Source organism: Anolis carolinensis, unplaced genomic scaffold (assembly GCF_035594765.1).
Source record: "Anolis carolinensis isolate JA03-04 unplaced genomic scaffold, rAnoCar3.1.pri scaffold_17, whole genome shotgun sequence".
Lineage (NCBI taxonomy): Eukaryota > Metazoa > Chordata > Lepidosauria > Squamata > Dactyloidae > Anolis > Anolis carolinensis.
The window spans coordinates 402,864-419,735 of NW_026943827.1; the positions used below are offsets into that span (position 1 = coordinate 402,864).

General features: G+C 43.9%; 2 protein-coding genes across 2 annotated transcripts in view; one reads left to right on the forward strand and one right to left on the reverse strand.

Moving 5' to 3' along the window:
* The window catches only part of LOC134294582 (zinc finger protein 658B-like), a 191,908-nt gene that overhangs the window by 23,056 nt on the left and 151,980 nt on the right, over window positions 1-16,872 (forward strand). The window lies entirely within an intron of this gene.
* LOC134294564 (uncharacterized) overlaps window positions 1,402-16,872 on the reverse strand; it is a 406,638-nt gene continuing 391,167 nt past the window's right edge. The window contains exon 2 of the mRNA XM_062966103.1: window positions 1,402-14,199. Coding sequence (XP_062822173.1) covers window positions 6,789-10,298 — 3,510 coding nt within the window. The 5' untranslated portion in view covers window positions 10,299-14,199 and the 3' untranslated portion in view covers window positions 1,402-6,788. The remainder of the gene's footprint in view (window positions 14,200-16,872) is intronic.

Below are 16,872 nucleotides of genomic sequence, written 5' to 3' on the forward strand. Positions count from 1 at the left end.
TATTATTATTATTATTATTATTAAACATTGAGGCTGGGTGGCCATCTGTCAGGGGTGCTTTGTTTGTGCTTCCGGTGGCACAAAGGCAGATTGGACTCAATGGCCCAAAGGGTCTCTTCCAACCCTCTTTTTATTATTATTATTATTATTGTTATTATTATTATTATTAATTATTATTATTGCTCTGTGGCCAACTATAGTCCGGCCCTCCAACGGTCCAAAGGATCGGGAACTGGCCCCCTGTTTAAAAAGTTTGGGGACCCCTGACGTAGAGACACAAAAAATTTTAGATAAAATTTTTACAATGAAACCCGAACTATATTTACTAGGAATCACGGACACATCTTTAGAATCTATATATGTAAAAGGGTAATGAAATTTTGGCCTCGGGCAAAACAACAAAACTACACATCCCAGAAACACTAAACTTGGCAGCACAACCCCTCACCCATGCCTCTACGTTCATACTACAAAAAGAAAAGAAAAATAAAGTCCTAATTAGAGGGAGAGGAAGAATTGTTTTTATCCAATTGCTGCCAGTTAGAAGGCTAAACTCCGCTCACTTGGTCTCCTAGCAACCCACTCAGCCCAACAGATGCCCACCCAGCCTCTCAATGATAATAATAGCAATAATAATAATTAATAATACAATCCTAAGGTTAGCAGATACCCCTAAGAATCATCCAGTTCCTTATATCATGCAGGAGGACACAATCCAACCACTCCTCACAAATGGCCATCCAATATCTGCACAATAATAATACACATCGAATCATAGCATCAGACAGTTAGGAGACACCCCTAAAGGCCGTCCAGTCCAACCCAATTCTGCCATGCAGGACACAATCCAAGCACTCCCAACAGATGGCCACCCAGCCTCTCAATACTACTACTACTAATAATAATAATAACAACAACAACAACATACAATCCTAAGGTTTGGAGTGACCCCTAAGGATCATCCAGATCAACTTCTACCACGCAGGAGGACACAATCCAAGCACTCCCAACAGATGGCCACCCAGCCTCTCAATACTACTACTACTACTACTACTACTACTAATAATAATAATAATAATAACAACAACAACAACATCATTGTACAATCCTAAGGTTTGGAGTGACCCCTAAGGATCATCCAGATCAACTTCCTTCTACCACGCAGGAGGACACAATCCAAGCACTCCTGACAGATGGCCATCCAGCCTCAACAAGTTCTCACCAACACCACCAGACAACGCCACAGCAACACGTGGCTGGGCACAGCTAGTTAAATACAAATGATGATAAACTCTTTACATCTATTTCGACAGCGGCCAGAATAACCCTAGCGAAACAATGGAAGACAGATCAGATCCCACGGACTGAGCAATGGTTGGAGAAACTAGAAGAAATAAAGAATATCAATCAATCACATTTTATTGATTAGCCCATCGGCCGTATCAAAACATTTAGCACATAGACATACATACAACATACAACCCGCGGTACAAAAGAAGCTAAAATAAACAAGCTGTTAAAAAGATCCCGTGCAGGATTCTGGCACGGAAACAGAAAAAGAAAAACAAGAAACCCAGAATTAAAGTAAAATACATGATTGATGAAAGACAGAGGGGAGGTTTAGCTACGCCTGATTTAAAACTATACTTTGAGGTGGCAGCACTATTGTGGGCCACAGATTGGGCCAAACTTGAAAATATTGAAATTTTTGAATCTGAAGGGAATAGACCTGAGATTAGGGTGGCACTCTTATCTCTGGTATGAAAAAAAGATAGAAAATAATTTCGTTTTATAAGGTCCTCCATTCTTAAGATATGGGAGAAATATAAAAAAGTTATATGAAAAAACACCATTATGGATCTCAACATTAGAGGCCTCCCAAAGAAGAAGAATAGGGTGGGAAAATTGGCTCAAATATAAAGATCTATTAATAATTAAAAAAATGGGAATTGGGCACTAAAAACACAACAGGAAATGAATAAATTAGATAAAAATATTTCCTGGTTTCAATATTATCGCATAAGGAGGGGTCGATTTGGGCCCATCTTGGTGTTAAAGTCTCCTCCCAAAATGACAGAAGCCTTTGAGTTCTGCATGATGAGATCACCAACATAGATTTCCAAATCGGATCCCTGGGCTCTGATTTGTGGTTTCCTCAATAAATAAAGAATATGGACAAACTAACTTGGTATTTGAAAGAAATTAGAGGAAAGCCGATAAAGAAGACCAATTGGGAAAAAGGGGAATTGTATATCAATAGAAAATGTTAATTTGTAGAATGGACCGGGGCAATGTAAGAAATGTAAACGCAACGTAATGTACCGAAAGGGGAAAGAATGGAAGTTTTGTTTCGAATACCCCACCCTAACTTTCCCTTCCCTGTTTCCCCCTTTTTTAGTCCCAGTATTATGTAACCCTTTCCCCCCTCCCTGACTGTAATCCTCACTCATTTATCTTGTTTTTATAACGGTCTACCCTGTTTCCCCGAAAATAAGACAGGGTCTTATATTAATTTTTGCTCCCAAAGATGCACTAGGTCTTATTTTCAGGGGATGTCTTATTTTTCCATGAAGAAGAGCTCACATTTATTGTTGAACAACAAAATGAACATTTATTATATACTGAAAAGTAGTTGTCATCACAAACCAGCATAACCAGACAAACTGTGAATCCTATCAAGAATTTCTTGTTACTCCCATTATTTCCATGTGCAACAATCTATGGTACCTCTTGCAGTTTAGGTTTCCCAAGGTTTCCACGCTGATTTCTCTCTATTCTAGTTTCAATGTAGTCATGAATGATGAATAATATAATATACTATAATTGTGCCGTCGCGCCTGGGGCTGTAAACTCTTAGTGAAAGAGGCATGGACGTGACATCTTTCCCCAGGGGATTGCTTCTTGCCCTCCTTTAGGGAAACTGGAACTCCCAAGGACCAAAACACTGTAGATAACTCAAAAACTGGGTTTATTCTTCACAAAGGGGGTAAAAGAAAATATACATTACAGTCTTTGATTGTTTAAGTCCATGAAGCTTGTCCAGATCCCTCTTTCTCTGGCTGTGAATGCCGGAGCAAACTCAGCCTCAGTCCAATGACCTATATCTGAAGACAAGAGTCTTCCTCTGTTGCCAAAGGACTGATGTGAAGGCGCTTGAGACTCCTCAACGTTGTTCAGGTTGGCCCTGAACATGAAGTGTGAGTCCCAAGGGTAAGAACCTCAGAATTGGTGCTGAGAGGTAACTTTTAAAGGGCTTTTTGAGCCAAGCCTCTCTTTCACGTCCATCCGATACAGAACTTGCTGATGGAATGAAAAGAGGAAACACTGTCCTACTTCAGGAAGAGGTGGAGCCAAACAGTTTTGCTGAGTGAGCAATGTAACAGGTACAAACAACATTGATTGACAGATATAAATAACCAATCCAACTACATCTACAGGGTAAGGGCAAAATCAGGCATGATACAGCAATTCAGATCTTAAAACTTATAGTTTGACATATAGATGGCGCCACTCGCGCCGTCACACTCCCGGCCTAGATTTCCGGACTTTCGGAAATCTAAACAAAATGGAGTTAAATACCTTTAAATCTAATAACTTTAAGACTGTACGTCTTGTGAAAATAACTCAACCATGTCGCTAATAGGCCTGTCAAATAAAATTAAATAAACCTTTTCGTTAGAGATGACCTTAACCTGGGCCTTGCGCACTCTATTGTCAGAGCTAGGATATAATTTTGACACAATACCCTTAGCCCATTGGTTTCTAGGAGCATCCTTTGTTTAAGTAACACCAAATCCCCAACCTTTACGTTGGCACCTAACAATCCAAAACCCATAGTTTCTTAGGGCAGACTGAGTAAATGTCCTTCCTTGGTGTTTAACCTTTGCGTGGAAATGCTGTGTCAACAGCAGAGCTATGTGGCTATGGTGTGGCAAAATAACAGGATTTTTAACACAGGATCTAATCTTTGCTCTCTTTAGTCTACCTCCAACCCTAAGGAGACCCTCATTGTCCAGGAAGGGGTTCAAGTCCTTTAAACAACTATTTTTGGGCAAGGATGCTTTTCTTTCTAGACAAGCTATTTCTTCTGAAAAACACTGTCTTTGAGTGGATCTCAGGATGACTGTTGAGGCTTTCGAAAGATCTTGGGGCTGAATTGCACCACTGTTTTTTGTAGTGATGTAATGTATGAGCCTGGCAATGGCTGCCTGAAGTCTAGTCCATTTTGAAAATCTTTCAAACTTGGCTGGATTTAAACCTTGCCTTGATAAGTCTTGGCCATCGATGGTAGATTTGCAGGACTGAATTTCTGGCAACTCAGTGTCTTTGAGCACGGAAATGCTTTCTGGAAAGGAAGGATTTTGAAGACATTTGGGTCCAGTGATCCAGGATGACTTGGACAACTTTGCGGCTGATGTTCCTCGGGATGTCACATCTGCCGGATTTTCTGAAGTGGATATGTAATGCCACTGCTCTTCTCCCTCCGCCCTCACGCTGGCTGGTTCAGCGTAGTTGCTTCTGAAGAGGTCTTCCACAAACTGGGTGATCTGGGTCTTTACCTTCGGATCTTTTAGCATCCTTCTTCTTAAGGTCAGGAGACGATGAAGGGCAACATCTCTGTTGTTGGGTAGAGATGGTCTTTCCGGCTTGAAAGGTAAAGGTGCTATCCAATTACCTTCAGAGACTTGAGTGACTTGGCTGTTCATCATCTCAAGGAACTTCTGTTCATTTTTAGAGAAGGCTGTTTGCTCATCTCTCTCTGTGACTTCGATGATGGAAGAGTAATCGGGCATTACTCCCTGGCAGCAAATTGAGATGTGGCTGGCACTTCCTTGCATTAGTGAAGGCCTTTTAGTGACAGGCTGGAACATCTTGTTCAGGCAGACTGGGCCTAACACCGTCCATCCTAAAGGCAGCTGCTGGGCCATGGGTGATCCCTTAGGACCTTCAATCTGGTTGCTAACACGGAACAGTGTGGGACAATCTGCACCGATAAGCATTACGATGTCTGTTTCCAAGTCCAAAGCTGGTATTAGATCTTGAATACCTTTGAGATGAGGATGGGCTTGTACCACCTCCTTCGTGGCTATCTGTTCTTTGTTCCTGGGAATCAGGCTGCATTCTATAAGGTCAGGAAGATCGTACCTGACCTTTTGTCCGACAGGTGAGATTTTGAACTTTGTTGCAACTCTGCCATTCATCTTATTCTTCCCAGAACAAGTGGATATGGTGTAATCTATTGTCTCGGTATGAAGGTCGAACATGTCGAAGAACTCTGGGGTTGCAAGAGATGCATCACTTTGGGCATCCAAGGCGACGTAGACCCTTTTCTTATTCCACGGCTGCTTGTCTGGATACACCTCTGCCAGGCAGATTGGGTGGCAAATCCTTGGCTTGTGGCTATTTTGACAAAGCTTGGTGCAGGCAACTGCAGGAGCCTTGAGGGCTACCTGAGGTTCTGTAGGCTTTTGGTCTTTTTTGGTTTCTTCTTTGGCAGGAGAATTTGACTTTGTTGTATGTCTTTCGGGCTGTGTGGCCATGTTCCAGAAGCATTCTCTCCTGACGTTTCGCCCACATCTATGGCAGGCATCCTCAGAGGTTGTGAGGTATGGATAAACTAAGTAAGGAAAGGAAAGAATATATATCTGTGTCCAAGGTGTGGCAAGAGTCCTTTGTCACTGGGAGCCAGCATTAATGTTTCTGTTAATCACCCTAATTAGCATTGGAGATGTTTTGTCCCTTGCCTGGGGGCATCCTTTGTTCAGTCAAGCCTTCATTGTGTTGGTTCCCATCTACTGTTTTGATTTTGGAGTTTTGTAATACTGGTAGCCAGATTTTGTTCATTTTCATGGTTTCTTCCTTTCTGTTAAAGTTGTCCACATGCTTGTGGATTTCAATGGCTTCTCTGTGTAGTCTGACATGATAGTTGTTGGAATGGTCCAGCATTTTTGTGTTCTCAAATAGTATCCTGTGTCCAGGCTGGTTCATCAAATGCTCTGCTATGGCTGATTTCTCTGGTTGAATTAGTCTGCAGTGCCTTTCATGTTCTTTGACTCGTGTTTGGGCATTGCTGCGTTTGGTGGTCCCTATGTAGACTTGTCCACAGCTGCATGGTATCCGGTAGACTCCTGCAGAAGAGAGAGGATCCCTCTTGTCCTTCGCTGACCGTAGCATTTGTTGGATTTTCTTCGTGGGTCTGTAGATAGTTTGTAGGTTGTGCTTCTTCATCAGCTTCCCTATGCGGTCAGTAGTTCCCTTGATGTATGGTAAGAACACCTTTCCTCTGGGTGGATCTTTGTCTTGACTCTCATGGCTTGTTCTTGCCCTTGCAGCTCTTCTGATGTCTGTGGTGGAGTATCCATTGGCCTGTAGAGCCCAGTTTAGGTGGTTGAGTTCACCTTGGAGGAGGTGAGGTTCGCAGATTCTTTGTGCACGGTCTGTCAGGGCTTTGATTGTGCTCCTTTTTTGACTTGGGTGATGGTTGGAGTTTTTATGAAGGTATCTATCTGTGTGTGTAGGTTTTCTGTAAACTGTGTGGCCCAATTGTTGATTGGGTTTGCGGATGACCAGAACATCTAGAAATGGCAGTTTTCCTTCCTTTTCTTTTTCCATGGTGAATTGGATGTTTGGGTGGATGCTGTTAAGATGGTCCAGGAACTTGCTGAGTTCTTCCTCTCCATGGCTCCAAATTGTGAAGGTGTCATCTACGTATCTGAACCAAACAGTTGGCTTTTTTGGTGCTGTTTCTAGGGCCTGTTTTTCAAAGTATTCCATATAGAAATTTGCTACTACTGGGCTGAGAGGGCTCCCCATGGCCACTCCATCCTTCTGTTCATAGAATCCAGTGTCCCACTGAAAGTAGCTAGTGGTGAGGCAATGGTGAAACAGGGCTGGAACATGGCCACACAGCCCGAAAGACATACAACAACCCTGTGATCCCGGCCATGAAAGCCTTCGACAACACAATTTGACTTTGCTTTGAATTGAGGGGAATCGAAGTTGTGCATTGCAGAGCAATGCTTGATGCTGTTGCAGTGTTGGCATTTAACCTTTTCTTTGCAGTCCTTGGAGAAGTGAATAGTGGCGCCGCAGCATCTAAAGCACACCTTGGCCTTTTGAACTATTTGGAGTCGTTCTTTGTAAGGCTTCTTTGAGAACTCTCTGCATTCAGCTAGGCTGTGTGGCCTTTGATGAATGGGACAGGATATGGTGTTGTTGCTGACTGGTTGAGCAGAAGCTGCAGGAGTTGTGTCTGTCATCTTGACACTTAGGTTCCTTCTAAGATCTTTGCCCTGGGCTTTGTCTTCTTTGGAGGTCTTTTCAGGCTTTAGGTCTTGGTACAAAGCGAGAAGACCTGTTTGAGGGTCATTCCTCTCACGGGCTGCTCTAGTGACGAAATCCACCAAAAAGGTGAAGGGCGGGTATACATTTGCATTCTCCTCTTTGTACTTGAACACCTGTTTTCCCCAAGCTTCTCGAAGAGGAAAAGGAAGTTTGCAGAGAATGGCACTCTGTGACGTGTGCTGGTCCAGACATGCTAAACCTGGCAGCTCTGGATTTCCTTTGGCTGAAGCTAGCTCTAGTAAAAGATCACTAAAGTCCCCAAGCTGTTTGCAATCTTTCATCTTCAGCGATGGGAACCTGTTGAGTCGATCCATGAGGGACGCTTCTATGTCAGTGCTCGCACCGAAGCGCTGGTCCAAGCGAGACCACGCTGTGGACAAAGCTCTTTGGGGGTCTGCTACATGAGCAGCATAAAGTCTTTTTACTTGCTCGGCTGAGCTGGGTCCAAGCCACGCCATAAGAAGGGACAGTTCTTCATCCGCTTCTAGCTTGAAATCTCGAATGGCCCTCATGAAGGTGATTTTCCACAGAAGGTAGTCATCTGGTCGGTCAGTGAATTTCTGGACGCCTTTGTCTCTGATGTCTCTTCTTGGATTTCTCAAGAGGGAACCCAATTGTGACTCCAGTGTGTAAGGGTACATCTGAGGAGTGTGATGTGGCCCGACGAAGTCAATGTTCTTCGGTTGAACACATCTTGTCTCGATGGTAGGCGATGCTGGGTTCAGCAGATTGCTGCCAGGCAGCACCTCTGAAGCCTTCATCTTCAGCGATGGGAGAATTGACTTGGTATGCAGGGATGAATGTGGTGGTTCACTCCCGGCCATGCCTTGCCAATCTGAATGGACATCTGGATGTTGTTGAAAGACGTCATCCTTTCGTTCCCAAGTAGACAGGTGGTATCTCTGAGGCCTAAGTAGAGGGATGGACTCTGACAGAGATGATGGCACTCTCCCGGCCGTGCTTTGCTGTACTTCTGAGGAATGGGCAGGCCTTGAAGTTGCGAACACTGGAACAGGTGAGCGATCTTCAAGGTGGCGAAAGGAGATATGACTCCTCACTACAGGTGATTCCAGTTGCAGATGTGCTGAAACCTTTGCTGTAGGCTCTTGTGTTGGCAGGAAACTAAGGTTTTCTTGGGTTAGTTCCTGTGATAGGGCTTTGGCTAGAACGTTAGCTCTGACTATCTTTTGTGCTGTGTCTCTTTTTACTTGAAGCAGATCTAGATCCCGTTGCAGCTCATCTTGCTTGGCTTCAGCCATTGCAAGCTCTATTTCTCTCTGGGCCCTGGCCTGTGCTAGGCCAGCTTCTTGTTGGGCCCTAGCCTGCGCTAGGTCAGCTTCTTGTTGGGCCCTAGCCTGCGCTAGGTCAGCTTCTTGTTGGGCCCTAGCCTGCGCTAGGTCAGCTTCTTGTTGGGCCCTAGCCTGCGCTAGGTCAGCTTCTTGTTGGGCCCTAGCCTGCGCTAGATCAGCTTCTTGCTGGGCCCTAGCCTGCGCTAGGTCAGCTTCTTGTTGGGCCCTAGCCTGCGCTAGGTCAGCTTCTTGTTGGGCCCTAGCCTGCGCTAGGTCAGCTTCTTGTTGGGCCCTAGCCTGCGCTAGGTCAGCTTCTTGTTGGGCCCTAGCCTGCGCTAGGTCAGCTTCTTGTTGGGCCCTAGCCTGCGCTAGATCAGCTTCTTGCTGGGCCCTAGCCTGCGCTAGGTCAGCTTCTTGTTGGGCCCTAGCCTGCGCTAGGTCAGCTTCTTGTTGGGCCCTAGCCTGCGCTAGGTCAGCTTCTTGTTGGGCCCTAGCCTGCGCTAGGTCAGCTTCTTGTTGGGCCCTAGCCTGCGCTAGGTCAGCTTCTTGTTGGGCCCTAGCCTGCGCTAGATCAGCTTCTTGCTGGGCCCTAGCCTGCGCTAGGTCAGCTTCTTGTTGGGCCCTAGCCTGCGCTAGGTCAGCTTCTTGTTGGGCCCTAGCCTGCGCTAGGTCAGCTTCTTGTTGGGCCCTAGCCTGCGCTAGGTCAGCTTCTTGTTGGGCCCTAGCCTGCGCTAGGTCAGCTTCTTGTTGGGCCCTAGCCTGCGCTAGATCAGCTTCTTGTTGGGCCCTAGCCTGCGCTAGGTCAGCTTCTTGTTGGGCCCTAGCCTGTGCTAGGCCAGCTTCTTGTTGGGCCCTAGCCTGCGCTAGGTCAGCTTCTTGTTGGGCCCTAGCCTGCGCTAGGTCAGCTTCTTGTTGGGCCCTAGCCTGCGCTAGATCAGCTTCTTGCTGGGCCCTAGCCTGAGCTAGAAGCAGTTTCTGCTTGGCTTTAGCCTGTTGAAGGAGGAGTTCCTCTTCATTGAAGGCAAAGTCTTGCCTAGCCATTTCTGCAGACGCCTCTGCTTCTAAAACCTCTTTTCTAATTTTCAAACGGACAGCCTCTCTGTTGTAGTGGGCTGCTTTGGAAGAAGTACTGATGAATGAGTGTGTGGATTGGGAGGAACTGCTATGCCTAGATGAATGCTTGGATTTAAGGCTAGCATCATTAGATGGAATCTTGAGCAGACTGGATCTAAGGCTTACACATGGGGAGCCTTGAACCCTTTCTTCTGCGCCTTTGAATAAGGAACTGGGCTCTGGTTCAAATAGAACTGCACTGTAGCGCCTCCTCTCTTCTTGTAGGCTAAAAGAAATTTCCTTAGCCCTATCTAAAGACTCTGGAGTGTTAATTTTGTTCAGTACATAGATTATTTCTTCTGCAATAGCACTCCCATTATTGAAGGCCTTTAAAAATTCTTGCCTAAGAATTTCCTTTTCCTTTGGGCAAAGGGATGCCTTTATTGCATCAGCTATGGTTGGCAGGTTTTGCCAAGCTCTGTTAAACCTCTGCCTAAGCTGGCCTTCCTGCTGCAAAAGGCAGAGCATTGTTTTCTCTGTGGGGTGCCTTTCTCTGACAGGGCGGGGGGATTTGACCCTTGTTTGCAAAATCTCATTGCTATGACTTGACATTCTGTAATTCAAAAGGAAACTTATCCCAAGTTTCAAACAGTACAAAATGCAATACTATATAACTATACAATTAAAGGCACACAAAAGGGCAATGCAATACTTTAAACAAGACAATTAAAACAGCTGCTTAACTGAGAAGTTAAGCCTGGGCTTTCATAAACTTGCAGCAGGCTCTGAAGAAATGGCAGGAACTGCAGAAGGTTGGAATTTATTGCTTTGCAAACTGGGTTCTGGAAGAGGCTTGGTTGGTCTGCAAAGGCTGACTTCTGGAGAAATGTATCTACTTTGCAGAAACCTGGATTTTGCTGCAGTTGCAAGAGCTGAATGTAGCGATTTGCTGGCTTGAGAAACAGAAAAGGCGGGAAACTTAGCAAATGTATCAATTTTGCAAAGGCTAGGCTTCTAGCAAATGTATCCACTTTGCAGAAGGCTTGAACTTGCTGCAGCTACAAGAGCTGAATGTAGCAATTTGCTGGTGGCTTGAGATGCAAAAAGAGCGGGAAAGCTTGTAAATGACTCAATTTTGTGAAGGCTGGGCTTCCCTCTGGAGGCAAAGGCAGGCTTCTTTTGACTTCTTTATCTTTAGGAGACTATGGGCTTGGCAAATTCAAGGCCCTTTCACTCCTTCTTTTCCCTTCTTAGCACTTCTGGAAGGCTTCTTTCAGCAGTTCTGGAAAAGAAGGCTTCTCTCTCAGTACTTCTGGAAAAGAAGGCTTCTCTCAGCACTGTGCCGTCGCGCCTGGGGCTGTAAACTCTTAGTGAAAGAGGCATGGACGTGACATCTTTCCCCAGGGGATTGCTTCTTGCCCTCCTTTAGGGAAACTGGAACTCCCAAGGACCAAAACACTGTAGTTAACTCAAAAACTGGGTTTATTCTTCACAAAGGGGGTAAAAGAAAATATACATTACAGTCTTTGATTGTTTAAGTCCATGAAGCTTGTCCAGATAATAATAATAATAATAATAATAAAACTTTATTTATAACCCGCCTGTAGCGGAAACCAGACTTCCCCTTTTCTCAGCTTGTCGTGTGTCTTGTGCGGACGCAGTGGAAGTAGGAGACAGACAACTGGAGGTTTTTTCTTTTTCTTCCAAAGAAAGCAGTTTACTAGAGTTCCTGCAGCTGCAGAGGTTCATCCCACGCACAACTAGATGCTGAAAAGGGAGAACCCCGCAGACAGGGTCGAGTGTCTATTTATACAATTCAGTGGGTTCAGTTTACGACCGCCCACATATCAAACCATTGGTGCATATTTGTGGTGCAGTATTACATTTCTTCATTACTTTCGTTTCTCTCAAAACACATGATTTCAGGGAAACCATGTGATAACCCATCGGCTGTGTTCCTGGCCTGCTCGTACCTCCTTATATGGCCATTTCCTCCTACCCCTTCATTCCTGCCTTATTCCCCCTTTTTTTTTTTGCGAAGCGTGTATACAAAAGCTGAAGCAAACTAAATGAGCAGACTTATGGGTCCCTCCAATCCCTTCTAGCTTGCAGCCAAGCTATCTTTTCAGTGGAAAATGAGCGCAGAATAGCATTTGTACATAGTTTCATCACCAGAGGTAAACAACACATGAGGATTAAAAATATTCTTCTTCCGATGATGGATTTGTTGCTATGGCCAGAGGTGGCCATTCACATGCATGTCCAACTTTCAGGTCTTTTCAGTCTTTGGCATAAAGTCAAACTGGGGGTGTGTTTCCTCTTCCTTGATCAAAGGAATAATGTTCAGTTAATTTGAAGAAAGTCTCTTTGTCCACTCCAAGAATTGTCTCTGTGTAAAGAAAAGTCTGTAAAGAAAATCTCCATCTCTCACAGGGCTTTAGCTGTCATACCCAGTATGTGTGGCGTGGGGTGGACTTAAACTCCTACGGGTTTTGGATTCCAAAACAGGCCTTCCAGTAATAATGCCTTATGGATCTCCATTTTGGAAAACAGGCCTCTCAGTAACAATGCCTTATGGATCTCCAATTTAGGAACAGGAGTCCAAAAAAAACTGAAAAAAAAAGCAGGAAGACAGTGAGAGAGAATGGGGGAGGGGGAACGGATTACCCATCTGTCGATCATCCTGTTCGGCATCACTTTTGTCTCAGCCAATCTTGTTGAAATCCCTTGTCTCTCCACGGGTGGGGCAGGTAGGCCACTATTCAGCTCCCAAACGACCCCTCCATGGCCTCTTGAGAAATGATTCCTCCATGGGCCTTCTTTCGCGATCTGCAGTAATCCTTTTTACTCTGGTCCTGCTGCAATGGTTAACTTATTTTATTCTTTGTCACATTGTCTCCGTGCTATATCCTCCTTTTGGCTTAAAAAGCAAGGTTGTTAGATGGCATATGAAAAAGTCCCTCATTGTCTCTCAAATCCGTCAAAAATCCGAATTATTTGCAATGTCCCATTACAAAAGGTCCTATCCAGGAGAGTTGGGTCAAAATAGAAAATTGTATGTTGTTGAGTTGGTCAGCCCTTACAGCCTCCAGCCTGATGCCACACTCCATCACAGCCTTAACACTCAGCAACACCTATAGGCCCTCCCAGGCCTCTCAATAAACATGTCTCATAGACTTCTGGGTTTATCCCATACAGGAGTTCAGGACCTGTAGCAAAAAACAATGAGAGGGAAAAGAAGGGGAGGGAAATACTCATCCTTCCAGGCTGTATGGCTCTTGAAGCACTCTCTCTAGTCGTTTCGCTCACATCCAAGGCAGGCCTCCTCAGAGGTTGTGCCTTTGACAACACACTCATCTGTCTTGAAATCCAACAAAATCTTTCTTCTCCGCATCTTTTTCTTTTCCTTTCCGCAAACGATTTAACAATCGTGTATCCACTTGCTGCAATGCAATCTTCCACTCCAGTCCTGCTGCAGTGTTAAACTTACTCAATTCCCCTTTTACACCGACTCGTTGAACAACTCAAAATTTGTTAGTAACACACGTTGAAAAGCCTCCTGCCGCTTCTCAAATCTGGCAAAATCCAGGCTGGGGGCGATGGAAAAAATGCCCCTATTTGCATGATCTAATGTCCCGTTTACAAAAGTCCTAGTCCTTCCTTTCCGTAACCTTTAGAAAGAGTTGGGCCAAAATCACAAAGTTCAGAATCCAAATCTCACAAAATTATTATGAAGCAACATGAGATGCAGCCAATTATATCATGTCTTTGGTTCTCAAAAGGATAACTTTTTATCACTTGGGCACTAGCTCCCTTTTTGAATAAAATGTCAATCAAAAATTTAAAAATCAATGTCAGTTCTTAATCCTTCTGTGTCAGGAATATGGGATCAATTTTTTTTTTCCAAAAATAAATATATATTTATTTATTTTTTTGCACTGCCAACTTGTGACAGTTTTCCATACAAAGTCTCCACAACCAATAACTCCTCTCCTTGTCCTCTCCTTTCCAAAACATTCATTCACATTCCTTCTCCTTCTTCTTGACTCACCAAGATCACCTGTATTCCAAAGTGCTGCAAAAAAAAAAAGAACCTCCAACATTTCCCTATAACCTGTAAGGGGTTTAAAATCTGTAGAACAGGAAAAAGGGGGAGTAGCCCACAGAGGCTTGAGTTTTCAAAAGTACACTTGTTCAAGCTCATTTTTTTTTTCCCTTGAGATTCAATTTCTGGGCAGATGTCCAGCTCTTATCTGTTGTATCACCATGTTCTCTAAAAACACTGAAGCATTGTTCTTTCAAAACAAGGATTTTTTTTTCAAGCCTAAGACCATTTTTTTTTTCCAAAAAAAAAATATCTACAGCTTCCGAATTGCTTCTGAACAAATCTACTAACATTGTTTATAACTCTTTATGCATTTTGAATTCAACACATACATCTCATTCACACAAGGTCCACAGGAATTCTGATTAGTGGTTAGTTGTTTAGATAAAATCACACACTCTCTCTCAGCTCATGAAACATTCTCACCCAGTTGTCCCAAAATAAGTCCAAAGCAAGGATTTAAGATCCAGGTGAAAGACAGAACCCCAAAATATTATATATATATATATATATATATATATATATATACACACATTTACATCATCATTTTCTTTCTTTCTTTTTCTTTTTTTTTTAAATTCACATTACATTTTTAAAACTTCACTAGTTCACAGCGGCTTTCATTGACCTTGGCTGTCCACTGGAATTCCATTATCTTTCTCTGGGCATTTCGCCTGAGTTTAACCAGAATGACAGGGAGTTTTTTTACCTTGGACTGTCTGCCAAGATTCTCCCACTATCTTTTTGGCATGAGGCCCAGGTGCAAAAGAAAACTTTTTAAGAAAACAGCTTTTGTTTCTCAGAAATAACAAGGAAAACTTTCTGAGCCACTTTAACAGCCTCCCTCCCTTTTTCTCGCCTCTCTGCAGCTTGTCAGCAAAAGCAAACTAACACAGACCCTCTTCGAATCAGATTTTTTCAACCGTAATAAAACATTTCTAGATATTTGTGCTCAACATTTTTTGTGTAAATCTATAGACTCATTTTTCATTTTCACTTCAATATTACCACGAAACATGCAGAACTTGAAACTCATTATTCCCCACACATGACAAAGAAATCAAACAGTTTTTTTTTTTCCTTTCCCCGGGAGTTGCGACTCCTCATGAGCCCTGCACGACTTGGTCTTGGGGCACCCTCACAAGTCTTGTTCTCTGGGGAATTCCTTCTACGGCTCTACTTGCAACTGAGCCGAAATTGTCTAACATACACTGTAATGGGGTGGTGGATTTGAACCCACTGCCTCCCATCCTGCCTAATAGAGGGGACTGCCTTGGACTGGGCACCTGGACACTCAACGGTGTGTGTCAGGAATCACAAGACAGAACCCCTTTTATCTCCCTGGGAACCTTTGTGTCCCTCCCGGCGCTGTTCCCTTAGTGTCTCATTTAACCACTATACTTGCCAGATTGCTGTAGACGTCGGACCAACCTTCGCCCCTGGACTTTTTCCCTGGATCCTTTTCCCTGCCTGGTTTCTTTGGAACCTCGCTGTCGTTGCGGCTCCCACCGTCGGCCGGCGTTGGCATCAGAGGCAAGTACCGCAGCCGGTCTTACAATATTCAGGGGCCCCTTCTCGTCTCACGGTAGTTGCCTCTGGCCCCCACCGCCGAGTTGGGACCGTCCCGCCAACGGGATCCGTCTCCGATCTCCTGGCCCGTCTTATTGTGGAATCACGTCGGGGTCACCAGAAAATGTAGCGGAAACCAGACTTCCCCTTTTCTCAGCTTGTCGTGTGTCTTGTGCGGACGCAGTGGAAGTAGGAGACAGACAACTGGAGGTTTTTTCTTTTTCTTCCAAAGAAAGCAGTTTACTAGAGTTCCTGCAGCTGCAGAGGTTCATCCCACGCACAACTAGATGCTGAAAAGGGAGAACCCCGCAGACAGGGTCGAGTGTCTATTTATACAATTCAGTGGGTTCAGTTTACGACCGCCCACATATCAAACCATTGGTGCATATTTGTGGTGCAGTATTACATTTCTTCATTACTTTCGTTTCTCTCAAAACACATGATTTCAGGGAAACCATGTGATAACCCATCGGCTGTGTTCCTGGCCTGCTCGTACCTCCTTATATGGCCATTTCCTCCTACCCCTTCATTCCTGCCTTACGCCACCATCTCCCCGATGGGGACTCGGGGCGGCTTACATGGGGCCATGCCCAGACACCATACAATATAACAAAATAAAACAATATATCATAACACAATATAATAGTACAAAAATAATCATATACATTACAACACAAATCAGAGCAGACAGGGCGGGCCACATGAACATTTAATTAAAAACTCGGGAGAGAGAGGCATATAAATAAAGAGAACAGGGGTATAAGATGGAACAGTCCAAACAGTCCAAAGGATAAAATCCAAGGGGAGTAATCAAAAAGGTATATAACATTTACTCCCCGAAGGCACATCGAAAAATCCCTCTTTCTCTGGCTGTGAATGCCGGAGCAAACTCAGCCTCAGTCCAATGACCTATATCTGAAGACAAGAGTCTTCCTCTGTTGCCAAAGGACTGATGTGAAGGCGCTTGAGACTCCTCAACGTTGTTCAGGTTGGCCCTGAACATGAAGTGTGAGTCCCAAGGGTAAGAACCTCAGAATTGGTGCTGAGAGGTAACTTTTAAAGGGCTTTTTGAGCCAAGCCTCTCTTTCACGTCCATCCGATACAGAACTTGCTGATGGAATGAAAAGAGGAAACACTGTCCTACTTCAGGAAGAGGTGGAGCCAAACAGTTTTGCTGAGTGAGCAATGTAACAGGTACAAACAACATTGATTGACAGATATAAATAACCAATCCAACTACATCTACAGGGTAAGGGCAAAATCAGGCATGATACAGCAATTCAGATCTTAAAACTTATAGTTTGACATATAGATGGCGCCACTCGCGCCGTCACAATAATAATAATATAATATAATAATAATATAATGATATACAATATATTAATTAGATAATATAATAATAGGATAATAGAATAGAATAATAGAATGGAATAGAATGATATAAAATATATTAATAGGAAAATATAAAATGGAATATAATAATAATAAAAGAATATGCTAATAATGATAAAA